The sequence below is a fragment of the Elephantulus edwardii genome, unplaced genomic scaffold (assembly GCF_000299155.1).
Source record: "Elephantulus edwardii isolate Elephantulus edwardi_28Jun2011 unplaced genomic scaffold, EleEdw1.0 scaffold00273, whole genome shotgun sequence".
NCBI lineage: Eukaryota > Metazoa > Chordata > Mammalia > Macroscelidea > Macroscelididae > Elephantulus > Elephantulus edwardii.
This window is the reverse complement of record NW_006400023.1, coordinates 1413160-1440885: the sequence shown is the minus strand read 5'-3', so window position 1 is coordinate 1440885 and position 27726 is coordinate 1413160. Positions and strand designations below refer to the sequence as shown.

General features: G+C 49.4%; 1 protein-coding gene across 2 annotated transcripts; it reads right to left on the bottom strand.

Moving 5' to 3' along the window:
* Positions 1–3: 3 nt before the first annotated feature.
* On the bottom strand, positions 4–27726 carry RORC (RAR-related orphan receptor C). Of its 2 annotated transcripts, none has more exons than XM_006900075.1 (11): positions 27599–27726; positions 25049–25078; positions 10910–10995; positions 10474–10615; positions 8614–9120; positions 8285–8406; positions 5586–5718; positions 5306–5413; positions 5046–5156; positions 3578–3687; positions 4–332 (listed from the first exon to the last, which is right to left on the bottom strand). In XM_006900075.1, exons 1-11 carry the CDS (start codon positions 27636–27638, stop codon positions 171–173), a joined length of 1551 nt encoding a protein of 516 aa, XP_006900137.1. In that variant the 5' UTR covers positions 27639–27726; the 3' UTR covers positions 4–170. The 2 variants fall into 2 exon arrangements, with proteins under 2 accessions (XP_006900137.1, XP_006900138.1); XM_006900076.1 differs by having other exon boundaries at positions 171–332; positions 5342–5413; positions 27599–27638.

The following is a 27726-nucleotide window of genomic DNA, read 5'->3' as shown; positions in this document are numbered from 1 at the left end:
ACCCCCTCTTGCTGTTGTCCCACTGCTAGGCCAGTCTGTGGGCAGAAAACCAGTCTTGGCATTTGCCCACTCCCAGAGAAGGTGTGAGGACCACGCTGAGAGGTCCAGACAGGAAAAGGCTGAGGTGGAAGTGGGGTCCCTCGAAGTGGGCTGGCAGACTCTAGGATAGGTCACAGGGACAGACTCTCAGAAGGCTCAATTTCAGTGCTGAAGAGTTCCTTGTAGAGTGGGGGAAAAGCAGCTTGGACCACAATGGGGTGGAGGTGCTGGAAGGTTTGCAGCTTTTCCACGTGTTGGCTACACAGGCTCCGAAGCTTCCCCTTGGGTGGCAGCTAGAGGTAGGTGAGCAGGAAGAAAGGGTCATATTTCAGCCCAAGGTGCCACATCCCTTCTCAGAGCAAAGAATTCCTCTCCTCTTTCCTGGGCCAGGACAATCATCTGTGCTTCCCCTGCCTCTGCCCCACCCCCCCAACCCCAGGCCATGCACTTGACACTTCTGGGCTAACTGGATTACATTCAGAGGGGCATGGAAACTAGAGGCAAAGGAAAACTGACGTAGGACAATTGCATGTTTTCTGGATGATACCCCCAAATAAAGTTATTCTTCGTCTGACATACTTTGGACCTGTTGTAATGAGGGACAGGTCCTTGGAGAGTGACATCATGCTTGGGAGGGTGGAGGGACAGCGCAGGAGGGGAAGACCCTCTATGAGGTGGATTGATTCAGTGACTGGGGTAATCGGGATGGGTGTGTTGGAGGCAGTGAGATTGGCACAGGATAGAGCAGGGTTTAGGGCTGTTGTACATAGGGTCGCTATGAGTCGCAAGTGACTCGACAGCACATAACAACAACAACCTCTAAAATGAGCTTTTGGGGGGACCTTGTAAGGATGCTCTATGCTTTATTCTGTGACTTCTCTTTCTCCCATGCAGTCACAAATCTCTGCCTTTATTCATGCTGTTCCCTTCACCTGGAATGCTTTTCCAATTCTTCTTTGCTTGGCTAATTCTTCAAGTGTTACCTCCTCTGAGAATCTCTCCCTAACTATTCTATCTACAGAAAAGACTCTTTTTTTTTAACTCTGTACCACAGTATAGTAAAAACGATCCAGTTGTCTGCCTTCCATCCCAATTTAAACTCAAGTAGAAGGAGAGAGCAAACACATGAGCACTCTTGGGCATATATACGTGCATACACCTGTCTTTCTGTACTTATTATAGTGCTTCTTGTTGTTATTGTAGTTAGCTGCTGTCACCTCTACTATGATGCTCAGCAACCCTATGAACAATAGATCTGAGTCCTGCCCTTTCCTGTGCCATCCTCGCCCTCTCTGATATGCTTGAAGCCATGGTTACAGTGGCTGTGTCAGTCCATCTCATTGATCATATGGCAAATGTGCAAGAACTTATCTAATGGAACTAAACCAGGGGACTCTGATGACTTTCTGGTAAGGAGTTATGCTGCCATCCCAAAGGTACATGGTTCAAATCCACAAGCTGCTCCACAGGAGAAAGATGAGCAGTTTCCTCTCGTGCAATTTACTGCCTCTGAAAACCCACTCGAAGGTCAACGATGAGTCAGTTCTGGTTCAACAAGTAGACAAGCCCAGAGATGGATCTTGCTTGATGTGTTTAAGGAATAGCAAGAAGGCCAGTGGGTTTGGAATGGGTAATAGAGGGGGCGGTGGGAGGAAATCAGGCGAGAAAAGAAGTCAGACCCCATTCCATGAGGCCTTTGGGCTGTGACACAGACCCTGAACTTGCTTCTACTCATGACTGGGAACTATAAGAGGACTGAAAACAAGAGTATCACCTGATTCAACTGTCTTTTAGAAGGGTCTGCTGAGTGGGTTGGCTGTTGAGTGGGGTCTGTGTGACGGCTGAAGGGCTGAGAAGGTTGGAGCAGAGGTCCAATTACAAGTCTTTCTAAAACTACAGCTGTGAGTGATAGCAGCTAGACTATTGTGGTAATGGATTCTGAAGGGAGAGCCAACCAGATCTGCTTTCCAACTGCTCTCCCAACGTCCATTCTCTCCTCCTAATCGATGCTGCCAGACTTGAGTTCTTCAGGTCAGAGCCTGCTGTTTAAGTCATTTTTATTTCCTCAGAATCTACTACTGTGCCTGACACATAGCAAGGACTCAGTGGTGATTGCTTGAATGATTCTTTGGCACTTAAGTTGCAGAAATACTAGCCCTGACTATATCATTCCTGCTAGCCTTTGGTGTACCTGCTTGCATAGCAATAAATTCTTTACTCTTTTATATGGTCTTGAAAGTCCTCTGTGATTTGTCCTTGACCTAAACTCCAGGCTTATTTTCCTACTACTCTTTTGGCCCTATTGGTCTATCCCAACTCTGGACCTTACACGTCCGTCGCAGTGTGCCATCAGTCATTGTCTAGCTATTCACTCTTTTACCTCCTTCTTTTCACTCATGAATACCAGATTATGAACTCTTAGTGGGGGCAGAGGCTCTGTATCTTTCCACAGCACCTTGTACAAGCAGGTGCTGGGGAAGTGTTGGTGTATTACATCTTTCATAAACTCCCTATTGCTGATGGTCGATTCTGGTTCATAATGACGCTACTAGAATAAGGTGAAACTGCCCCATAGGGTTTCTGAGGCTGTACGCATTTTTAAAATTTTATATTGCTTTGCATACAAAATTTGTATACATTGTGTTTCATTCATATATATTGTATTTCACACATCATTCACATTGTGTTTCATGTGATCACGCTCATTAGGGTGTAAATCTTCATGTAAGCAGACTGCCACGTCTTTCTCCCTCTGGAATCACTGGGGGGTTCAAACTCCTGACCTTCTGGGTAGCAGTCAAGTACTTAAACACTCTGCTACCAGAGCTTCTACAAATTTCCTAACTGTTGTCTTCTCTAAAAAGCACTTAAGATTTATTCCTTTTACTCCTACATAATTTTAATTTCTTTTTCTTTCCCCCTCTCATAACATTTCCTCTAATATCTCTTATTATGGTGATAGATTGAAGGCAAACAGATATAAGGAAAGTGCACCGAGATGAAATCTTGCCTTTATCATTAACGAATTGAATATACTTGACCAAGTCCCTTTAGTCTCCTTATCAGCTACAGGGAGATTTTAGCACCTGTCCTGCTGGCTGGGTTGCCATGAGGATGAGTGAGCCTATCTGCAAAAGCACTTTGTTAATTGCATCATTATTATATCACATAGCACATTCTGCCCTATATTAGTTAATGGTTCATGAGTCCTGTCTTCATACCAGATTATGAAGTCTTAGTGGGGGCAGGGACTGCCTCTCTGTATCTTTCCACAGTGCCTTGTACAAACAGGTGCAGGGGAAGTGTTGGTATATTAAATGGAATTGTTCCCTGGTGGCCTCTCCCAATTCCAGGCTCTCTACTTTCCATCTTGACTCACTAGAAGTGGAAGTGATTGCTCACCCCCTTCATTCCCACTTCTCCTGAAAGCTCTCTAAAGTATTTCTCCCTCTGCACCCTGTGACCCTGGCCCTACAAATGGTGATGTCACAGATCTGGCCCTGGGCCTACCTCCTTCCACCCCAGGGGCTGCATTTACCTTTGCCAAGATGCCTTGGCGATGAGTCTTGCAGAGATGATGATAAAAGGCCAGCTCGAGATTGCACTGCAGCTGCTCTACTTTCCTTTTGTCTTGAAGCCCAGGCCGGTCTGAAGGAGAGGATGAAGTGGGTGAGAAGAAGATGGACATTAACTTCTACAAAAAGGCTGCATCTTTGGGGGCATCTGTGCTGGAGAGAGGCCCTCTCAACAGAGGTGTGTTTATTTGTTGCCTTTGATATTGGTAAACTCTGGGGATCTTGGGTTTGGCCTGCAGTTTATAAGGAAAATGAGGGAAGAGATGGGGAATTCTAACCTCTCAACTCCAGGATCCTTTCTCCCCGGTATCCTGATTGCACATAACTTTTTCAATGTTAAGTACTAAGGTTCTACCATTTAAAAAACCTTCTTGGTTCCTCCAAGAAAGACAGGAGCTGGCCTCAGTGAAGCTCACCTGTGTCCCAGGCCAGCAACAGGCCTCTGCATCTGTCTGCAGACAGTTTCAATACACAAGCCATCTTTTGCCTTAGCTCCATAAAATAGCCAGAAGTCACCTTCTCTTCCTGTTTCACGTCTCCTTTTTGCTCTTAAAGGACTCTCTCATTAAAGTTTTTATTTCCAGCTTGCAGGAAGACTCATAATCTTGCATTCAGATTCTGATCATAGTTCCACTCACTTCCCCAGGTTCTTTTTGCATACTCAGCGGTCAGTTGGTTCAGCCCAGCGCACCTCATTCCAATGGTGGAGATGGCCCGGGTGCTGTCATTAAAGGTGTTTTCCCCATCTGCAGTTGAGTCCGTTCTGACACATGGTGTGTGTGTATCTGAACAGAACAGTTTCAGAGGGTTTTCAAAGGCTGATTATTTTTTTTTTTAAATAGATCTCCAGGCCTTTCTTCTGAGGTGCCTCTGGGCGGCCTCTGACCTCCAGCTTTTGCTAGCATCTGAGTGAGCCAGGGACAAACTGTCACCTGGGGATTATTCCATTAGAGGCACATAGTCTTAGAATGAGTTTACTTCAGCAGCACATTTCAACCACTTGGGAAGCTTTAAAAGATCCTGCCTTCCAGATGCACAGGCTTCACCACAGATCACTTCTATTGGAATCTGTGTGCGTGGAGGCCAGGCATCAGTATTTTGGAAAGCTCCCTGCGTGATTCAAATGTGCAGTCACAAGGGAACCATTGACACAGAGTAAAAGACCAGCTCCTTTCAGGGAGGTGGCGCATTGCTTCAAAATCTCCATTCTCGCATTTCCACAGCTCCACTTCAAGCTGTTCTCTCCATCTCCGAGGCTCCTCTGGGTCCTCATTTTAACTTCTCTTACTAGACAGCAATATCAGGTAGAGCTCGTGCGGCTATTTTTAAAAGCATGTCCCCAGATTTAGCCACTTCTTAAGGGCCAGCCTCTGCAGCACCCCCGTCCCCGCCCCCACCCGAATGCCCTCGATGCAAGCCCGCGACACTCACTGGCATTGATGAGAACAAGCGCTGTGTAGAGGGCAATCTCGTCCTCAGAAAAGCGCAAGGCACTCAGGGAGTGGGAGAAGTCAAAGATGGCACTGATGAGCTCAAGGCAGCCTGAAGGGGAGGAAAGGAGGAGAGTGAACAGGGTAGGTGTAACCAGGGTGTGTGTGGGGGTGTAGGCAGTCTTCCCTGAGCACAGCGTCCTGGGCCACAAAGCTTTGGATGGGAATGGGCATCAGACCCTCGTTTGCCCTGCCCCTCACCCAAGGCTCGGAACAGCTCCACGCCACCGTATTTGCCTTCAAAAAAGACTGTGTGGTTGTCCGCGTTGTAGGCCCGGCACATTCTGACCAGCACCACTTCCATTGCTCCTGGGGGTGGGGAGAAGAGATGCAGGGACAGTGCAGTAAAGTTGATAAATCTGCTCCTTGCACTTTATGTCGTGGTTTCCATCGGCCCTCTCCCTTTCCTCCTCCCAGCCCCAGTCTGTCTCCTGCCCTCCCCGGCCCCACACCACCGCCCCCTACACCCGCATCCAGGTACCTGCTTTGAGCAGCACGATCTGGTCATTCTGGCAAAGCTCCATAAAGCCTGTAAGCCTCTTGGCAAACTCCACCACATACTGGATGGCCTCAGTGAGGCGGTGGGCACATCGCTCCCACATTTCCCACATGGACTGCAAAGGAGGAAGAGGAGGGTTCTGCTAGAGCCCTCAGTTAACATGTGCCCCCAAAGTCCTTGGGAGCCCCAGAAAACGAATTGCAGAGGGTGAATTTAGAGCTCCTGCATTGTTAACACTGGCATTTGCAGCATATTCTTGGCACGAGTGCACACACAGAGATCAAGTCAGCACGCTTACTGGGCATCCACCAGCTGGACCACTGAATTAGCTGTTGTGTAGGAATTTTTAAAGCCTGTGTGAGCTCTGGAGCTCTGGTGATGGCCTAGTGATAAGAATCTGTGCTGCAATCTCAAAGGTATGCAATTCAAATCCACCAGCTGCTCCTAGGAAGAAGGACGGACCATCTCCTCTCATGCAATTCCTGCCTCTGAAACCCACTGGAGGGTCAGCTATGGGCCAGTTCCAACTTAGCACACAACAACAAGGGCTCTTGTGAGCTATAGGAGAGTTATGTGAGCTCTGGTTGCCTAGTGATAAAGAGCTCACTGCCAACTCAAAGGCATATAGTTCTAATTCACCATCTGCTGTGTGGGAGAAATACGAACAGTCTTCCCCTATGTCATTTACTGCCTCTGAAAACCTGCTGGATGGTCAGCTATGAGTTGGTTCTGACTGGATGGTACGCAAAATCGCACAATATATGATACACAGAGATGGAATTTTGTTGAGATAAAAAGAACAGATCCAAAGATCTTTACTAAGCTTTTGAGTCAGGTTCACTTATTATCCATAACTGAACCTGTAATAGAAGATAATTTGAAAAATATGAGTGCCTGGAAGGATAACAGCAATGAAAAAAAGTTAAAAGTTGATGTCCTTGAATGGGAGATTTACAAGAACTTTGGTGAGCCCTTTCAGGAATTTAATGTTGGAGATCAGATTATTGTTGGGACATGATTCCCATTTTAAACCCTGTGAGGTCAGCTGCCATCTTGAGCAGGGCAACATTGTTTCTTTCAGACTCTGGTGATCAAGAGATTTGACTGCTAAGCAACTTGAACACTTCTCCTTGTTTTATAAGAAAGTAATAAATTTCTAACAGGGTGTCCACAGAATTTCTGATTAATCTCAGTTTCATTTCATCAGTCATGGCTGAACTGAGGAGAACAGGCTTGAAGCTCTGTTAAAAATCTTGCACCAAATGAGTGTTTTTAAATAAAGTGGTGTAGTCAGGAGTGTAGATGGAAGAATAGGAGAGAACATAAAATGTGGAGCTACTGTGCAACCACTGTGGAAGGCAGTATGGCGCTCTCTCAAAAAGTTGGAAATAGAAATACCATTTGACCCAGCAATTCCACTACTAGGAATATACCCCAGAGACCATAACCGCCACCCAAGCAGATATATGCACACCCATGTTTATTGAGGTTTTGTTCGCAATAGCAAAGAGTTGGAAACAATCCATGTGCCCATCAACAAATGAATGGATAGAGGAGCTGTGGTATATTCACACAATGGAATACTATGTAGCATTGAAAAACAAGGAACTCATGCAATATTATCCAAAATGGGTGACCCTGGAGGACACTATGTTGAGTGAAGTATCTCAGTCACAAAAGGACAAATACTGCATGATGCCACTGTTGTAAAACGGGACTGACATTGGGGTTGGAGGAAGACTGAAAAAGATGGGATAAATTATGTTTACAACATTGAAACAGATGAGAGAGAGAACTATTTAAAAGGGATATATGAATAGATATTGTCATGCCAGGAGTCCAGAATGAAGGCTGAATGGTGGAGTGGACTTGGAGGGAGAGATTGTATAACAATGAAAAAATTTTTCTTTTCTTTTCAAAGAGAAGAGCAAACTGGGGAGGAGGTTGGGCAGGGAAAAAAAGTGCAACAATGAATGAATGGAAATCTAAAGTCTCTGTAAACTTTCATTAAAATTAATTTAAAAAATTTTAAAAAATGTGGAGCTACCACTTTATAACCTTGAGTAAATCTATTACCTTACCCCAGTCCAGTTTACTTTTCTAATCTGTCAAAAATAGGAAAATACCAACCTTATGGGTTGGTTGTTGTAAAGATCCAGGATAATTTATGTAAAGCATTTAACCTGACAGATAAAAGGTATATAACAAAGAGTGGTTAGGATTATAATTACTGTTTTGATTGTTAGAATGGGAAGAAATCTGGGTCAAATTTTAAGGCTGTTGTTAGGTGCTGTTGAGTCAACTATGACTCGTTGTTATTGTATACTGCAGAGTCAGAACTGACCAATAGCTGAGCCCCTAGCGGGCTTTCAGAGGCAGTAAATCGCACAGGAGGAGATTGCCCATCTTTCTCCTGAAGAGCAGCTAGTGGCCTCGAACAACATGCCTTTGGGATTGCAGCACAGCTTCTTGCCACTAGGCTACCAGAGCTACACTATGACTCATAGCAAAATTTTTATAGACAACCAGGTCTAAAAATGGGTGGGTACACCTGGTGGTGGAGCTGCATCTACCTGTGTGATGCCCTCGCTCATGCCAGCCCACTTTCAGGGCGTGTAGCTGTCTCTGGATTCAGTGGTGGTGGTCTGGCTTCCCTTCCTGGCATAGCCCCCTGGCCTCACCTTCCTCTGGTAGCCCATCACCTCCTCCCGTGAGAAGATGTTGGTGCGCTGCCGGAGCAGGTCCTCTAGCCGCAGCTGACACGTCTCTCGGTAAGACTTGCAAACGTTCTGCACCAGGTGCTCTGGGGCCAGAGGAGGAAGGCAAGAGCTTGATTTCAGCTACCTCCTAGCCTGGCCCCTGCAAGGGACTCTGCCTGGGAACTCCAATGGCTCTTGTTGAGGACCTCTCACATCCCTTGCATTCATGTACACAGGGGGTGCTGGCTAAGGATCCTTTCTTGGAAGTCCCCCTTATCATCACCACCCCTCCAGCTCCCCCAGCTGCTCACCAATCTCTGTCAGGGAGGCATGTGGAGTCTCTGGGGTAGTACGGAAACTGCTGTAGTCCAGGCCCCGTCCAGGTTCCCCCACCCCAGGATGCCTGGGTTCTTCAAAATGAAATCCACATCTGACAGGAGTCAGCTGGCTGCCTGCAGTACAGAAACTCTCTCTGCCCTCAGCCTTGTCCCGCTCCGGGCTGTATTCAAGGTGGTAGGAGGCCCCGTTGAGCCCTGCCTTGGCCATGTGACTGGAATATGAGGGCCCAGAGCCTGGAGCTCTCAGGAGGCCAGGGGGACAAGCAGAGGCTTCGGGCAGGTCAGGAGAAGAGCCCAGGGGCAGCTGGCTGTCTGGGAGCCCCAAGGTGTAGGTGAGGGTGTCTGCTCCTTGGCCCCCTGTAGAAGGGGTCTTGGCCACTTGTTCCCGTTGCTGCTGCTGCTGCTGCCTCTGCAGCTGTTTCTGCACTTCTGCATGCAGGCTGTCTCTCTGCTTCTTGGACATGCGGCCGAACTTGACAGCTGAAACATGTGCGGGGCTTAGGTTTTTGAGGCAGGAGAATATGGTACAGGTCAACCAACATTTGGATCATGACGCGATTACCTTGCTGCTCACTGAATAGCTGACTCCACAAGGTGCTTCTCCAGCCCAGGGCCTCCCCTCAGGGGGCTCAGGTTTCTGACCAGACCCATCTGTCTCTCCTCTTATCTTCAAGGGTATATTCAGATCCCTACCAATTCCATTTCCATTTCCTGAATTTCCTGAAATTCTTCTAACTCTAAACCAGCTTCTAACAGTAGTGGTCCATTTCAAGGAATAACCTGGGCTGAGGCTTTTTAGCCTCCTGCTGGTGGTGCTGGGGTGGTCAAGTGGAGGGCCTCAAAGCTGTATTGGGGTCACCTCGCCTGTCTCGGAGGGTCGGAGGAAGAGGAGGGCTGAGAACACAGGTCTCCCTGTGGTCAGGCCTGCAGGCTCCCTGGTGACCTAGATACTCACCACAGACCAACCCAGGCTCCGCGGCTTGTTTCTGAACATCCTCTTCTGCTCTCTCTTTCCTGCCTTCCACTCCCTCCCCACCCTCCCAGGTGTGGGGGCACAGCCCCTCTCCCCGCCTGCCCCTTTGCACCCCTGCATGTTTCCTTTCGCTTTGTTATTTTGGGCACTGAAAAGTGCTGACAGGCTCCTTGGGGCTCCTCATCACCTCATGCCTCCCCTGTCTCACGCTGGGCTCCTTTGTGGTGGGCGTGTGGGGGCAGGAGGAGGGGGCTGTGGGGGTGGTGGTGTGTGAGGGAGGTAGATAAACCCCCCAGGAACGCCCGCCCTTCCAGCCTCCACACCTTCTGGCCTATTCTCTGGCCAGAGTCTCATATCCTAGGTTGGGAATGAGGGGCCAGGAGGGGGTGATCCTGAAACAATGGGGCAGGAGGGAAAAGGCTTGGAAACTGGATCTGGGATCTGGGAGAGGATAGAAATGGAGTGAAGAGGATTCCTCCCCAGACAGAAGAGACTGAAGATCTCTTGGAAGGAGAGTTCTGCTGTTTGTTGTTGAGTCAATTCTGACTCAGGGTGACCCCCCACATGCTCCATAGGGTTTCCAAGCCTGTGGCTTTTTGAAAGCAAATTGCCAGGCTTGTCTCCACGGCATATATGGTTGGGCTTGAACTGTAAACCTTTCAGCTAGAAATACAGTTTTAACTGTGCCTTCTAGGAACTCCTTGTTCTAATAGAGCTTCATGCTGGAGACTCCAAAGAACTCTTATGGAATGACCTGCTTATGTCCACAGCCACAGTGTAAGAGGAGACAATGAAGACAGGGCATTTAGCTGGCCAGCTTGCCTCCCAGGAGACCCCAGGGCACACCCACTTGGCCTCACCATCTCGGGACATGCCCAGCGCCAGGCATTTCTGCAGACGGCAGTGCTGGCATCGGTTTCGGCTCGTTCGGTCAATGGGGCAGTTCTGCTGTCGGGTGCAGGCATAGGCCACGTTGCACTGCTGACTCCGGCGGAAGAAACCCTGGGCAGGGGAGATGCAGACCCTGGTGACCCCACTCAGGCCCGCGGGTCTCCATCCCACAGAATCCTACCACCTCACCTGTCAGCTTTTGTAATTACTCCCCCCGCCCAGAGGAAGACAAGATTTTCCTAATCTTTGAGTTAAGGCACCACCCAGCTTCCTAAGAGTCGCAGGCCATCCTTTCTGGAGTAAGAACGATGGCCATTGAGTTTCTCTCCTGTATCCCATCTCTGCAGAGACCACACATGTGTGCTTGGGCACAGCTATGTAAAGGGATTTGCCCATCACACTCACCTTGCACCCCTCACAAGTGATAACACCGTAGTGAATCCCAGACGACTTGTCCCCACAGATTTTGCAAGGGATCACTTCAATTTGTGCTGGGAGACAAAAAGAGAGAAGTCAGACAGGACCATCTGCTGGATCCTCTTTCGTGGATCCAGGCTGCAGGGCTGCAGGATTCAGGCGCTGGTGCTTCCCCTGCTCCTCCAACCAGCTCAGCTGGCCATTCTGCGCTCCCACACCCTGCACCAAGAGAGGGGATGTGAAGTGCCAAATGCTACTCAGCAAAGGGTCTGTGGAGGGTGTTGTTTTTTTTTTTGTGGGGAGAAGATGTTAAGCGAGTGTAGCCAGGAGTATCAGCTCTTTGGGGGCTGAGAAAGCAGCTGCAGAAAGACCACCTGCTCAGCCCTTCAAGTTGAAAAACCTCAGTTGCTTCCCTCCCTCATTGGGACATAGGAGTCCTCACTGCCTCATAACACCTGCTTCCCGCCCAAGGGGCTTCCTTTGTGCTCCCATGAAGGCCCAGCTCCCATAGGTAGAAGTTGGGGCATGTCAGGAAGATCTGGTACAGCAGGCAGAGGCCACTGGAACAGCAGGTAGAGGCCACTGGAGTTGGCAGGGATGTCAATGGGTCCTTCTGGCAGTGAAGGGAGGTGGGAGGGCAGCACAGGGACTGTAGGAACACAGAGGAGGGTTTGCCTAATAGGGCCCAGCAAGGGGAGGAAGATGGAGCCCAGGAGAGGGGGGCTCAACAAACAGCAAGGCTCCTAGAAACTTGGCTGCACAGTGGAGGGTGGGTGACCCTGTAGATAGCAAGTGTAAGAGTGAATCCAGTGCACGGGGCATCTGTACCCCACTGTTCATGTATAGATCGTGAATGTGAAAACTATGCTGGGACTAGTTGTTATGTGCCATTGAGTCACCTGTGACTCACAGTGACCCTACATACAATAGTTCTGAACCCCACTCTATCCTGAGCCACTCTCACTGTCTCTGACATACCTACCCCCATTGCCCCAGTGCACCATCAGGTGCCATACCTGCTAGTCTACTCTAAATGTGCTCTATAGAACATAGGAGTTTTGAAGGCCTCTTATTTCCAAAGTGGATGGCCACTTCCTAGCCTGTCTTAATTTGGATGCTCAGCTTTAGAATAATATCAGACAGATGAGCATTTTCCCAAAAGGAGCAGATGAAAGAGACCAAGCACTTGTCCTTTATTTCACAGCTGAGGAAACAGGCCAGATGAGGTAAAGTGATTGGCCTGTGCTCACACAGCCAGTTTGCTGCAGAGCTGGAACATTCCAGTTCTCCTGAGCATTCCATTAGCCTTTCTGACACTTTTGGGGTTAATGGATCTAAGAATATCTTTCAGAGTACATTTGTTTTTCACGTGTGTTCTTGTGGAGAAGAAAGGGACATGTGACTTGTGAGCTACTGTGGGTATGTGTCTGAGCCAGAGCACACATGTGTGGGTACGTCAGTGCTTGCTCACTGGGCACAGGGACCGTAGGCTCTCTTACCCACTGAGCCCATTGTCTTTTTTCTCCCTTTAATGTTAATGAAAGTTTACAGAGACTTAGGGTTTCCAGTCATTCATTGTTGTACTTTTCTCCCTTCCCCGCCCCCCAATTCACTCTTCTCCTTGAAAAGTAAAATAAAAACTCTTTCATTGTTATACAATCCCTCCCCCCACGTCCACTCCCCTGTGCAGCCTTCATTCTGGACTCCTGTCATGACAATAATACCCAATCATATATCCCTTTTAAACAGTTCTCTCTCACACCTGTTTCAATGCAGTATACATCATTCCTCCCCTCATTCTCTGCCTGCCCTCAACCCTGATGTCAGTCCCATTTTACAACAGTGGACTTATGCAATATTTGTCATTTTGTGACTGAGATATTCCACTCAGCATAATGTCCTCCAGGGTCATCCATTTTGCATACTATTTCATGAGTTCCTTGTTTTTAAATGCTGCATAGTATTCCATTGTGTGAATATACCAGAGCTGCTCTATCCATTCATTTGTTGATGGGCACTTGAGTTGTTTCCAACTCTTTGCTATTGCGAACAAAGCCTCAATAAACATGGGTGTGCGTATATCTGCTTGGGTGGCAGTATGGTTTCTTTTTTTTTTTTTTGGCAGTATGGTTTCTTTAGGGTAAATTCCCAATAGTGGAATTGCTGGGTCAAATGTTATTTCTATTTGCAACTTTTTGAGAAAGTGCCATGCAGCTTTCCATAGTATTTGCACCATTTTACACTCCCACCAACAATGAATAAGGGTTCTAGTTTCTTCACAACCTCGCCAGCATTTGATGTTTGCTGTTCTGTTAAATTTAGCTGTTCTTACTGGGGTGAGAAGTTATCTCCCAGTTGTTTTGAGAGCCCATTGCGTCTTGTGCCAGTTCCCCACCCTTTCACTGTGGATTATTGCTGGCCCAGCTCTCTTATTTTGTCCTGCCTTTGCCAGTGCTCACTCCTCTCTGCTGAGGTCAAGGAAACACAGAAGAGAGACCTTTCCTACCCCTTCACTGAAAGGGAGTTAAACAGAGTTTGGCATCCCAGCGGCTGTGGCTGCTTCCAGGACTTCCAAATGTAGTTGGTTGAGCCTCATCTCTCCCATCATTGACCCCTGGGGCAGAAGCAAGCCAGAATAGTGGCCTTGAGCTCCAGCCACTTCTCATCTCTGATGTGTCTCTCATCCTGAGGGTCAGTCGAAGAAGCACCCTCCTTGAATAGCAAGTCCCTGTGAGTGACCTGCTAGCCCCAGATTTGCACCCTGATCACAGGTAGGCTGGCTGATGTGAAATGGGGTGGGCAACAAAAATCGTCCACAAATACCCAAAATATTGTTTTCATTCTCCTTAAACTGTCTCCTCAGGCCAGCTGGGAGTCCAATGAGACACTGCCTCCTCATGGGGGGAGCAGCTTACTAATGTCTGAAATTCCTCCATTAAAACTTGAGTCTTTCCGCCTATCCTAACACTCTCCTTGCCCACCCAGCATTCCATAGTGAACCTCTATCAGTCTGCACCAGAGAGTAAGAGAGCTTTTCAGCAAATTAATGAAAATAAAGATTCCTTGCAGCCGATTAAGAGCCAATTTCAGTGTGTGGAAGGGCAGGAAGAAGAGGAGGGGATTGGATATCTGACGTCTGGAAGTGGGATAATAATGAGGCACTGATCCTACAAGACTCTGAAATTCTCTAGGCCTCACATCAAGGTGGATCAGAGACATGGGAGTAAAGCCCAAAACCATAAAGTTCATTAGAGACAAACTGGGATCAAGCTTAGAAGGCCTAGTCTATGGTATAAAGAGACTGCCAAATACAGCCAGAAATGCACAATCGAAGAGGATAAAATTGATGAATGGGACCTTCTAAAATTTAAATCCCTGTGTGCATCAAAAACTTTTCCCTACAGGGTGAAAAGAAAACCTACAGACTGGCAACAAACACCTGGCAATACCATCTCAGACAAGAGTCTCATAATAAAAGTTTACAGAATACTCCTGGACCTCCACAAGAAAAAGATTGATAACCCAATTACAAAATGGGCAAAAGACATAGATTTTTCACAGAGGAAGATATTTGGGTGGCCAATAAACATATGAAGAAATGCTCCAAATCACTGGCAGTAAGAGAGATGCAAATCAAAACCACAATGAGATATCATCTCGCTCCAGTAGCAGTGACAAAGTTTAACAGGACGGCAAGTAATAAATGTTAGAGAGGTTGTGACAAAATAGGAACTCTTTCTTATACATTGTTGGTGGGATTGTAAAATGGTACAATCACTCTGGAAGGCAGTTTGACACTTCCTCAAAAAGTTGAAGATAGACATTCCATATGACCCAGCTATTTCACTGCTTGGAGTATGTTGTTGTTAAGTGTTGTCGAGTCGCAGGCGACTCATAGCGACCCTATGAACAAAAGCCCTCGACACTTGCGTGCATGACTTTCAGCTTTTCTCCAGGTTCATAGGGTTTCCAGAGGCAAGCTATTTATGGACCCTGACAAAATGAGAACTGAGGCTCAAAGACTTGTACACCAATGTTCATAGCAACATTATTCACCGTTGCAAGAACATGGAAACAGCGGAGATGTCCAACTACAGCTGAATGGATTGAGAAGTTGTGGAACCTTCATACAATGGAATACTATGCACCACACTGGAGCAATCAATCTGTAAATTACTACCTATCTTAGGGGAGGGGGGACTGGAGAGCATTATGATGAGTGAAGTAATTCAGTCCCACAAGGACAAATACTGTATAAAACCATTATTGTAGAATGAGTATGAGGATAAGGGGGGAGGGTGGAAGCAGATGAATGAGGATGGGCAGGGGTGGGGTGGGGTGTTAATCACAGGGTTGCAGAATTCAGTGGGTGGGGGAGTGACGGAAATGGGAAAGATCTTGTGTGAAAAACAATTTATTTGAACTTTGTAAATAAATCAATATAAAATAAAAAAATTAAAAAAAATTCTCTAGACCTCAGTTCCTTTATCAGTAAAACTGGGATAAAGTTCAAGATAATTAAACAGTATCTGTGGAAAGTGCTGTTTAAGTGGGAAAGTGCTAGTGTTACTGAGAATTGGTGAAGGTGATGAAACCAGGTGGACAGAAGCACAGATAAAAGCCCCAACCCCCACAGCATCTTCTCTGCCCTCTCCCTGACGCCGTCCTTCACGAACACTGTGGTAGCTGTTGCCTCAGTGGCCCTAAGCCCACAGAGGAGAGAAACCAGCATGGGTCACCCAAGAAAGTAAGTGGGAGAGAGATTAGGCCAAGCCACAGTGGGAACCTGGGCTCCAGCCCAGCAGCCAACCACAGGCCTCCCTGCCTCTTCCCTTCTCCAGGAGCCACATCCGTGTGCGTGTGTATGCTGACCACAAGGGTGACCCCAGGCACATCTCCCTTGCCCTCGGCTAGTCCTGGCCCCAGAGACCTCACAGCAGAGTTGCCAAGTCCTTGCTTTTCTCCTAGAAAGAAGTGACCAGCCAAGAACCTACCACCTTCCCGCCCCCATCATAAATACACATGTGTGGCTGATGCCGCCGGAGAGCCTGGGAGTCCAGCTACCAGGCCAGCCATACCCCAGCCTTCCCATCACGGTCCAAGACAGGCATACACAGCAGTGAGACAGGCATGAAGAGTCTGAGATGCAGGGGGTGTCAGTCCCTCAGACCTAGAGAGCTCAAGATGTTGGGGACTTGGAGAAAGCACAGACCTAGACACAGAGACTCGGTGGTAGAAAAGTTCCCACTCACGCTCTGGCCTGATGCCCAACCCCTGTCCCCTCACCACCAAGCACCATCAGACTCCTCTTTCCCTACTCCTCCCCCCTTCCCCTGCCACCTGTACCTCCTTCAATGCCATCTACCCACAGCCTCAAAGAGAAAGTACTGGCTCTTGCACCATGTGTGTGACTAGGTGGAGGAGGGGAGAGAATAGGAAGGGGGCTGACAGGGGTGGTGGGTGAGAATAATTCACCTTCAAAACTCTGGGCCTGTTGTGCACGGATGGTGGGAACCCGGATTGGGGGGAGGGGGGAGCTGAGTAATCACAGGATTACTCAAACTGTTGCCTGGGAGCCCAGCCTGCCAGGAACTTACCGTCTAAGGCTCTGTGGGTGCCAGGAACTAGAGCCAACCAAAGGTCAGGAACCCTTAGGCCAGCCCCAGCATAACTGACTCCCACAGAACCCCAACTCTACCCGGAACTGGGCTGCTTCCCTGGGAAGTTCTGTGTCACCTGCAGCTCTCTCCTGAGGTGCTCAGAATAAGTACTTTCTTTATCAAAGACAAACCCTCCAAACCCTTGATTCCAAGAGGATAGCACAGCAGGCTTCTTAAATCATCCACTGACAGGGCGGCTGGCTGCGTTTTATCTCAAACAAGATTGCCTCTAGGTCTTGTTAAAATGCAGATCCTGACTCCAGGCACCTGTGTCTTAATAAGCTCCCTGTTGGTGTTTGCACTTAAATGACACTTTGAGTAGTAAGAATTTAGTTCCTCTTGCTGAATTTGTGCCAGGCTTCCCTGGACAGGATCCATGGGATGTGCAAATGGTTTATATACTTCACTACGACCTTAACCCAGAGGTGCCTCAAAAGAAAGGCCTGGTGATGTGCTTCCCTAAAGATTTTAATTAAGAAACCTTCTACTGTGTGACACTCAGGACCACCATGAACTAGAAAACAACATAAGGAGATTTTTTGGGAGGAGGCCTTCCACAGGAGACTGGGTGAGCTATCTCCTCTGAACTCATTATTGTGTTGTCCCCAACATCCAACCTGACGTTTAAAGCATCATTACACATCTAAACACAAATCTACGGAAGGGGGAGCGGGAAATGCAGCTTTTCTGAATTACTTTACTCATAGATCAAAGGAGAATCCTCTTAGAACCCCCTACTTGGAGAAATACGGTAGAGTCAAAGTTGTACCCCCCCCCTTTCCACCACCAGCCTCCTCTAATCTCATTATGCTCACAGCTGCAAGATTCATTGATAGCATTTTCTGAATGCATCCAGAAGCCTGGCCCCATGCCACCTTAGGAAGCCACCCCTTGGGCCCTGTCCAGGTGCCCTGTGCCACAGAGAGGAAGTGGTAGGAGCAGAGGAGGGGCTGCAACCAGAGGGATCGCTCCCCTCAAACCCCAGAGCCGCCTCAGCTCAGGTGAAGAACGAATACAGAGAAACCCAGAGATCGACTTCTCCCCCCCAGCTCCTCCTCCTCAGTCTAGAGCTGGACTCTTTTTTTTTTTCTCTTTCTCTTTCTTTCCCCCAATGGATACTGATTATGGAGAGTAATAATCATAAATATAAGCATCAACTGAGTTCTTATCCTATGCCAGTCACTTTCCATATACTTTCATTTAATAATGCCAAGAACCCCATAGAATAGTTACCACTGCTGGTCTTGTCTCATTTTACAGATCGGTAAAGTAATGCCTCGAGAGAATAAGTGATTTGACTAAGGTTCTACTGCTTGAGTGGAAGAGCTGGTTCCAGGTCTTTGAAAGTCTAGATAGTGCCTTCAACCACCATGTTCCATACCCTAGAAGGAAGAGATGCCCAAATGCACCAAGGAGAATGGGGTGAGGAGAAAGGTTAGACTGCAGGCAAAAATGGGAGAAATGACAGAGGTGGGCTAGAAATGAAATCCAGGAGACTTTGGAGATGGCCTAGTGGGTAAGGAGCTGCACTGCTAACCCAAAGGCACCTGGTTCAAATCCAACAGCTGCTCTGCTCCTCTGGAGAAAGATGGGCCATTTGCAGCCTCAGAAAACCCACTGGAGGGTCACTTATACATTTAGGCTCAATGGCACATGACAAAAACAAAGGGAGGATGCTGTTCTAACTCTTTCCTAAGACTCCAGCTGGCTCTTGCTTTTACTCATTTCTTGGGAGCAAGCTTCCAAGGCCACTGTGGAACAATGGCCATCTCCACAGAACTTTTGATTCCTCTGGAAGACACAGGTCCTTCAGGATACACATTATAGTATAGCAGGGCTTCTCTTTGTAGAAGTAAATGAACGAACATGAACTAAGAGGGAAGACTGCAACCTTTTTCTTAGCATTGACCCCTTCTCTCCCCACTGAGACCACAGTTCCAGCCGGGGGTCCCCTGTGCACACCACCTTGTCACCAGCTCCCTCCTTTCTCTGCTCTCAGTTCCTCCAGCTTGTGCAAAGTTGGAAACCAAAGTGGTGGGTGCCACCACAAGGGAGTAGCAGAGGGGGGATGGGTGAGAGCCGAGAGAGAAGCGGTCCTACTTGGTGAAAGCCAGTCCCCAACACAGTCTAGAGCTCCGAGAGACTTTTCTGCTGATACACCCAGATCCCAGGGCTGAGACCGGAGTGAAGCTAAAACTCAGGTGGGCGACAGAGAGTCTGGGGTTTTGAAAGCCATGAAAGGCAGACAGGCAGCCACCTGAAACCCCCTCCTGGTGCCCCCGCCACCCCCACAGTCTGGGACAGGAGAAAGGAAGGGAAACAAAGAATCAAACAAAGAAACGAATGAAAACAACCAGTGAATGGGGGGGGGGGGCAGGGATGAATCACCACCAGGAGGAAGCTCTGAGAAGTGGTAGCACCTAGAGAGTCAGAGAGGGCGAGGAAGCGCCTTCCCTGCCTTGAGGGCTGGGCTCCCCAGCTCCCCCTGCTTTTTCCACAGAGCCAAGTCAGTGTGCCTGGGAAGCTCTGGTCTTTAGTCCCCAGGCCCAGTCCCTGCACCTCCCCCCCCTCAGAAACAGACATCTGCATCCTTCTAGAGTTCCAGGGACTGGCTGTGATACAGCAGTAGGATTGGCGGTTAGATCTCTGACAGGGCGAGACTCCAGAACTGGCTTCCTTGGACAGCCCTGAGCATGGGAAAGTCCCAGATCCCTGGTAGCCTGAGTCAGGGGGTCTAAGGAGGCCAGGGAGGGGCAGGGTAATACCAGTTCTGATCTTTCATTGGGGATGGGACTCTCCAAAGCTGGGGCCTTGGACTTGGAGTGTTTGGGAATTTTGTTAGGGATGAGAAGAAAGGAGGAAAAGAGGAAGATGCAGGAGGGATCCAGGGAAGGAAGGAACCCTGTGTAAAGCCCTCACTCACTCAGATGCCCTGAACTCTCAGGATGAGACCCGAGTCACCTAGGGGACTCGGACTTCTCTTTCTGGTCCCTGTTGCTCATTATAATGATCAGACTTGAGAAAGCTTGGTCAGGGCACAGCAACAACCGGCATGTGACCTGTGTGCACCCTGGCTAATGCCCACGCCTATTGGTCTCACACTGCCTTTCAGGGTCCTCTGGCTGGCTGGGATGCTCTTTGACTAAAAGACAGGAGTTCCTCTCTACTTGACTGCAGCACATCACCCTGCCAGGGAGCACACACTCCCCTTGGTGTGGATTCCTCAAGACCCACTGCTTCCCCTTTACTGCTCTATTGAAAACAAAACAAAAAAACACAAACACATCTGTCAGTTGTTGACAATTTCCATAAGCAGTGTTGCTCCTTAAGGAGCTGTGGTGGCCTAGTGTGTTAAATGTTGCACTGCTAACGGAAAGACCTCTCTTTTGACTCCAGAGAAAGATGGGCAATTCCCTCTCAAAAAGATTGATAGATAGCCCGTATATCACTAATAAAATGTGAGCATCGAAACTGAAAAAAAAAAAAAAGATTGATAGCCCCAGAGACCTGACTATGGTCAGAGGGTCACTATGAGTCAGAACCAACTCAAGGCAGTGGGTCTGGGTTTGTTGTTGTTACTGTTCCATTGGGTTTCCTCAGCTGTAACCTCCATGGAAACAGATTGCCAGGTCATTCTTCTGTGGTACCCACAGGGGTGATTGAACTGCTAACCTTTAGGTTAGTAGGGGAGCACACACTGTGCCTCTCAATCCCTGTCAATAACCAGATATCTCCCCTTCCCTGTCAGTCTCTTTTCTCTCCCTTTCTTTTTGTCTGTGTAGCTTTCCTTCTCTTGCACTCCAGAATGGCCTCTGGGGTTTGCGCCTCAATGGTTTTGTCTCTCCTGGTATTTGATGCTTCTACCTGGATTATCGCTTTCTCCCCATGCATCTCATAAACTTTCTGCCCTCTGGGTTATCGCTATGTGTTTTTGCTCCTTGAGTGTCTGGCCCTTGGTCTTTGGTGTGTCACTGTGCTGGCTCTGTGCTCTCTCTCCAGCTGTGATCAGAGGGTGTGGTGGCTGGCACTCACTGGGGAGTGAGTCATATAAGAGGTAAGATGCCCTGAAGTGGCCACAGGAGCAGGGCTAGTGACACTGAACCAACCCCCATTGGAGGAGACCCTCTCTTCCACCTGCCAAACTTGGCAGAGCCTGGGTGGGGGGGGTATGCAGAGCTACCTCAGTGTCTCCCTCAGCCTCAACCAGGCGTTGCCCTCTGCTTGGGCTCTGAAGCCTTCCAGAGTGGATTCGCTCATTTAGGTCCACTTCTGGGAAGACCAGTCGGCCATTCTTTGCTGCTAATGGGGAGAAAGGACAAGTAACATTGAACCACTAAAGGACTCTTGTTCCTGTTTGGAAGATTTTGGCTTTTGTACCCGCCCTTCTGTATCCAGCTGGTAAACACATGGAATCTCGGTCCCCACCATGGAAATGGAGCCATTCATCCTTTCTCTGACCTTCTAGAACAGTTGAGTCTTTTCTATTCCCCTTGGTAGATGCTGAGCTCAGGGAACTGGGCTCTCTCCTCAATCTTGAGCCCTTAGAATTGGGCATCTCTTCACAGTTTCCTAGATACTGTTTTTCTTTTAAATTCTGTTCCCTTGTTTGATGGATCAAGAGACCAGGGCCCAATGACAGAATGGTGTCAGAACCTGAACTTAGCCTCTCAGTCCATGGGTCTTTCCAGGATCCCATATGGCCTCCCTCCTGTGGCTTGTGGGAAGAACCCAGGTTGAGGCTGGGCTGCCTCAGGCCTCAGGCCACAGCGGCATGGGGCTTCCCTTTTCCATCTTAACTCTGTGGTTTGTGAAGTTCTCTAGCCTCCCTTATATGAATGTGGGGGTGGGGAAAGGCAGGTGGCTGGCTGACTTGCCCACCCTTGCTCTGTTAGAAGGTACAAAGACGACTGCCCACCAGCTGTTAGCCCATGGTGCCTAGCCAGCAAGACAGTAAGGCCAAAGGCTTTCTGCTCCCATCTTCTTGGCCTTTATTCCCCCACCAATGGGGTGACTAAACCTGGAGAATGCATCTCTCTCTTTCTCTTTCTCTCTCTCTCTCTCTCACACACACACACACACATATGACAAGGCACCCTAACTGTACTACACTTGCTCTTCATGTCCCCGGACTGGGCACAAAGCCTATAGTGGTGGCTCTGAGGCCTAGAGGCTGGGTTCTGACCTCTCTTTGTGTTGATCTTGGCTTATTCTCTCTGTCTTGCTACTTGAGGGCACAGCAACTCCTGTGACTTTCTTTTCCACACCATTCAAGCTGGAGGCAGGGAGGGACACTGCACCCAGAGGCTGGAGACTAAGTTCAGGTCGCCTGTTAGCAGCCTTAATCAGTTAGGCAAAGCATCCCGTTTCCTCATATCTGTCTCTTTTGCAAGATTATGGGCCCGAATACCTCAGACACCTTTAGAAATCCTGTCCAAAGCCCATCTCTGAAGAGTCCTTCAGCATTCCCTGTACTGTTCAGGTTGTAAGGAACCTGACTGGGAAACAGACTCCCCAACTACTCCACGCATGTCCTCAGATCAGATCGGGACACACCCCACTATAGGTAAGCATGCTTGCTCCTCCACTTTTCTCACTCTGCTCCCACTGTCCCTTTCTAGAGGACTCAGGAATGACACCAGCATCCAGGCTGCCCTTGTCCCAGGTGGCCCAGTCACTTACTTCTCATGACTGAGCCTGTCCTCCTCAGCTGGGATGATCCAGGGATGGGGCACAGTCAGCTGTGAGGGTGGAGGGCCTGGCCTTTTCAGAGATGCCTCAGCCCAGAGCTCTGCACCCAGCTCTCTCTTCAAGCTTTCTGGGCAGGGGGGGTGTTTAATCTTTGTACTGCACAGGTGGCCCAGGGACAACCCCCCAACTCTGCACCCCAGGGGTGCAGTGAGTAGGATGACAGGTGCCCCATGTGGCCAATCTGGGCCTGGGGTAGGGGCAAAGGGGGAGGGTGTGAGAGGCGGGGCAGCCAATAGAAGGGGGTGTTGGAAAATTCCAAAACCACATGTGACAGCCACACGCGGTAAGAGCTGTTTCCACCCGCTAGGGTGGTTCTGGCTGGGGAGTCAGAATGGAGCACACACAAACCTGGGGTCAGGTTCCTGCTCCTTCCCGCCCCCCAGGAGCCCCTGAGCCTGACCCTCTTTGCCAGATGACAAGGTTATTTCCAGAGGTAAGTCTCAACAAGCATGCCTAACATGGTGGCATGTGCCACTGAGACCCTGTGGGCTGCTGAGAGCCCTGCCCCACGTGGTGCAGCCTGGGAGTCTCCCCACTGTCCACCATCCTCACAACCCTTTTGTACACACGATGTGTGTCTGGGCTAGGGAAGGAAGAATAGTAACAGCAGTAACAATCACAAGGCATTATCTGCAGAAGGGGTTAGTTCTTAAAAAATGTCTTCATCTGAAATTAATAATAAATTTTTAAAAAAATTTCTTCAGGAGCAAAATTACTAAAAATGGAAGGCAAAAGATAATAATAGTGCTTACTACATGCCAGAAAATGTTCTAATTCTTTTACATGGATTGTCTATGTAATCCTAACAAAACAACTTTTCTTTTTTCCTCACAAAGTAACTTTATAAGGTAGGTACTATTAGCGTCATTTCAAAGATAAGGAAAATGAGACCCAGAGAGGTTGAGTAATTTGTCCGCAGTCATGCAGCCAGGTACTGGCAGAGTCAGGATTCAAAATCAGGCAGATGGTTCCTGATTCCACTGAAGGGAGAAGGCTTCAAATCCACTCTCAAGAATATCTTGGCCTGGGAAGCCTCCTCACATATGGGTCTCTCTATAGAGCATCTGCATCTGGTGGTCTTTTTGGAGGGTGTCAATCAATGTTAGAGGCCCTATCCACCTCACACCTGCATCTCAAATCTTGAGAGTCCTTCAGGAACCCTCAGTATCAGACCTAATCTTGATCTGGAGGTCCTCTCGAGGGGTCCTAAACTTGGACATTCTTGGGAATGTCTACATTTGGTGGCCATTTTCCAGAGCCTTTCAGTCTAAAGGTTTATACCTCCTGGTCTCACTGGAACAAAGCTGCTAACAGGCCTCTAACAGTGGCTGGGCCTGGTACACCCTTTCCCAAAGGCTAGGCTGCCTTGAGTTTGCTGGAACTGCGAGACCTGGACATGGATTCCAGGAACAGGATCAGTGGATTAGAAAGGGAAGAAGGGGGTGTGGTCTTACTATGGTTTCTATGCTAAAGGGTAAAGCGTAGGAAAGGGGCTTGGCTTCTCCCAGTTCCAGTTGCTCCAAAAGTCCCGCTACTCCCCCCACCCACATATGATCTGAGTCCCCCCCTCCCCACCTTTTTTAGTTCACCCGCGTCACTCCCTGACCCGCTTTCCTCCCGAGGCCCTGCTCAGCATTTCCGTGGGGCCCTGTGGCTAGAGGCAGGATTGTGCTGAGCAAAGCAACCCCCCCACCCTGGAGGATGTAGCCTCCTGAATGCCCCCCCAGCCTTTGTCTGCTTGGCCCATGGGGGAGGGTGTTGCTGTGGCCGCCCTTTGAGATGTCTCTGCTCTGGGAAGTCCTGGCTGCTGGAGGAATGGCAACTGAACTGGTAGGCAATCCCAGAGAGGGCTGTGAAGAAGCACAGGATGCCTTCCTCCTCAGGGTGACCCTTACCAACGCAGGGACTCAGGCTTCCTGAGGGGGCTCCGGCATGCCCTGGTGGGATTTGGGATTGAGGTGCAGTGGGTGCATTTCCTGGAGGAGTAACTGCTCCCACAAACCTAGAGGGTAGAGCTGACAGGTCCCTCTGGAAAAGGCTTACTCACTAGTGATCACCGGAAAGTCTTTCCTGAGCCCTTGCTCGCTTCATATATTGCAGCACAGGTGTTTCTGTGAACCGTCTCTCACAGCACCCCTGCCCAGTCTGTTTCCTAGGAGCTTCCCTGCTTTCCAGTACACAGCCCCGATCCAGGCCTGTTTACACCTCAGGACGTGTTAGTGTTAACCGCAGAAACTAACACCAAGCCTGGCTCCTGTAGCCACAAAGCCAGGCTCCTGTCCCCCTCAGCAGTGCTCGGTCCACCCCTGCACCCACTGAACTCCATTGGCTTCCTTCCTCACCCTTCAGCACGCTGCTGACAACCCCCATCCTGTCTCCTTTCCTTAGACTTCCCCTTTTCCTCTGTTCTCTCTTGGTTTCTTTGCAATGTTCTCTCCCCAGTCACTCTTCAGGTTTCTTTATTGCCTTCCATTAACCATAGGTTCTCAGGCAGCTTCTTCATTTCTACTCCCTGACTTTCCTACCTACCTGTCTTCTCCCTGCTTTTCTGGGCTTCACTTCTACCCAGGCCCCTGCCATCTCTGCCTGCCCCTTTCCCCTCTGTCCCTCTGTCCAATCCAGCCCCTTCTTAGAGAACCTCCTAGAGGCCTAGCTGGGTTCTCTGCTCAATTTCCACACTCCAGCACCAGTTCCTGCCCCTCCCAACTCCCCCACTCACAGGTGTGGGTCTTCTTTGCAGCCAGCAGCTCTGTAAAGAGAAGAGAAGAAGTTGTCAGGGTTCAAAGCTAGAGGCCAGTCCTTGGGGCAGGGCTGAGAGGGAAACACCACATCCACAGCTATTTATCACTTCCCCATTCCTTTCCAACAGACTGGTGTCTGAGGAGAAGATGGGGCTCACGCTCTCGCTCTGCAGCACCTTTGCTCCCGTATTACCTTCTCTTCCACGTTTTCTTTTTTTTTTTTTCTCTTCCAAGTTCTTAAAAGCATCAGGTTCCTCACTGCTTCTGGGACTTCCATCAACTGTTCCTTCTGCCTGGAACACTCTTCCCTTCTGCACCTCGCACTCCCTCCCATACCGGCTATCCGGCTGTTAGACCTCTCTGTAGCTCTCAGACCTCAGATTGTGTCTCTTCCTTGGGGAAGCCTTACATACGCCCTCCTTCATGTTCACACTCTCACAGTACCTTACATTTGATCTCCTGGCGCTGGTCACATTTAGTAACTGTCATCGTGGTTTATTTCTCTATGACACGAGCCTTTCCCACTAGACTGAGCTCTCTGAGGGCAGGCTCTGTGTCTGTCTGGTTCACCTTCCATTCTCCAGCTTTCAGTCGTGTCTGACACATTAAAATTCTGTGGGAACTAATGTTCTCCTGTTTGCTAATCTGATCCCAGAAGCATTGAGGAGTTCCAGAGTTCTGGAGAGTGGGAGGAAGGTGTGAAGGAGATGGAGGAAGTGGAGGGGAGAATTGTAAAACACAGCCCCCCATCTTCCTTGAGGCTGGCTGTGCTGGCCCTCAGCCTGTAGAAGGGGGAACCTCTGTACTGTTGCTGGTTTCAGGGGGAAAGCAGGCAGTTGGGGGACACAGGGAAGTTGCCATGGAGGAGCAGAGGCACATGGACCTCCAGGAGGGACAGCAAAGACCAGCTGATGGTAGCTTTGAGCAGAGAGCCTTAGCTAGTGTGCATAGTTGGAGCTGTTCATTTATATGGTGGTGGTTGTTTTAGAGTATGTGACTCATAGTGACCCTATGAAAAGAACTGAACCCTGTCCTCTCTTGTGCTGTCCTCATTATCTTGAATATACTTAAGCCCACTGTTACAGTCACTGTGTCAATCTATCTCATTGAGGGTCTTCCTCTCCTTTGCTTCATATCCTTGGTCTGCCTTTCCAAGCATGATGTCTCTTTCCAAGGAATCGCCCCTCTTAACAACATGCCTGAAGTGAGATAAAGCTTCGCCCTCCTTGCCTCTAAGGAGTGCACTCTCTCCAAGACATATCTGTACAGATAGCATTTATGAAACAACTACCAAAGGAGGCCTCCCCTGACAGACTTTGGTCCACTTCCTACATCCACACAACGGCTTCCAACAGCGCACAGGGCCTGCTTGCCTGCCCCAGAAAACCCTGTAGCCCTGCCTTGTGGTCCCTGCTCCTCCCATAACCTCTGACTATTCTTTTGGTTACGAACTTTCCCTGCTACTGCTATCCAATCCTAGACACTTCCTACTTTGCCCTGCTGCTCTGGAGATGCCTCCTGCGAGGCTCTTGGCGGGAAGCATGGCCGGCTCAACCCGGACAGAGGAAGGACTGCCCATGGAGGGAGTGGCTCCATGGCTCCTCCTGCCTCCACTGATCCCGCCTGGCCCCACTCAGCTTCCTCCCTGACGTGGCACCTCTCCGGCCTCCAGCGTTGCACCTCAAAGCAGTTCTTGCCCCAGTGTTGGGGGCACGTCCCTCCCTTGCACAGGCAGCAGAATTGCTCTGCCAGGTGGCCCTGGAGCTCAGCAGTTCTGGCACCCACTCACACAGCTGAGCAAGCATGTAGTAGGATCTTACTCCAAGGGGGTCCCTGAGTTTCCGCCATCTGTGGGGCCAAAGACTGCCTGGCTCTCCATCCACGCCTTCCTCAGCCCCATCACCCCCTCTCTGCAGAAATGAAACCCTATAGCCCTGGGCAGGTGGGGAGGAAGGTGCCAGGCTAGTGGGCAGGGGCAGCCCCATGGGGCGTGGCTGCTTCCTCTCCTTGGCTTCCCATCCCCCCAGGCTGTCACTTCTTAACGTTAGGACAGCTTTCTCCTTTATTGACTAAACTTGATGGAGTGACCAGCTTGCTGCCAGGGGGTCCCAGCCTGCTGAGCGGCTCTAGAGACATCAGTGAAATTGCACATGCTCACTGAGCTCACCGCAGGGGGTCTGTTAGCCTCTGGTCCCTCAGGCCCACTGATCTAGCTTTCCTGACAGCTTTCCCTCTCTCCCTTCTCCTCCCCTTTCCCCACCTGTTTCTTCTCCCTCTCTTTCCTCGTGATTGGGCCCCTGTTCTTCCCCTATTTCTTGTTCTCCCCTGTCAGTCCTACCTGTCCTGTCCCCAGCCACCTTGCCTACTTCTCTTTCATTCTTTCAAGCCTCATCCTGTCTTACCCTCCTGCATTCCCATGCCAGTACATCTCTCCCCTTCTCTCTCTCATCTTGCCCCTCCTCACTTCTTGCCCAGCCTCTTCCCCTCTCTTTCTTCCACCTGCCTGCAGGGGCCCTAGGCCCTCTTACCCTGCGAGGCTTGGTGCTGTTTCTGTGGGGCCCTGTCCATGGGGTAGCTCCCTGGGTGCCGTCCTTGCTGCCCTGGCTGCCCAGGAGGGCAGGGAGCAAGGCCCAGGGGAGGGAGGAGGGAGGGAGCA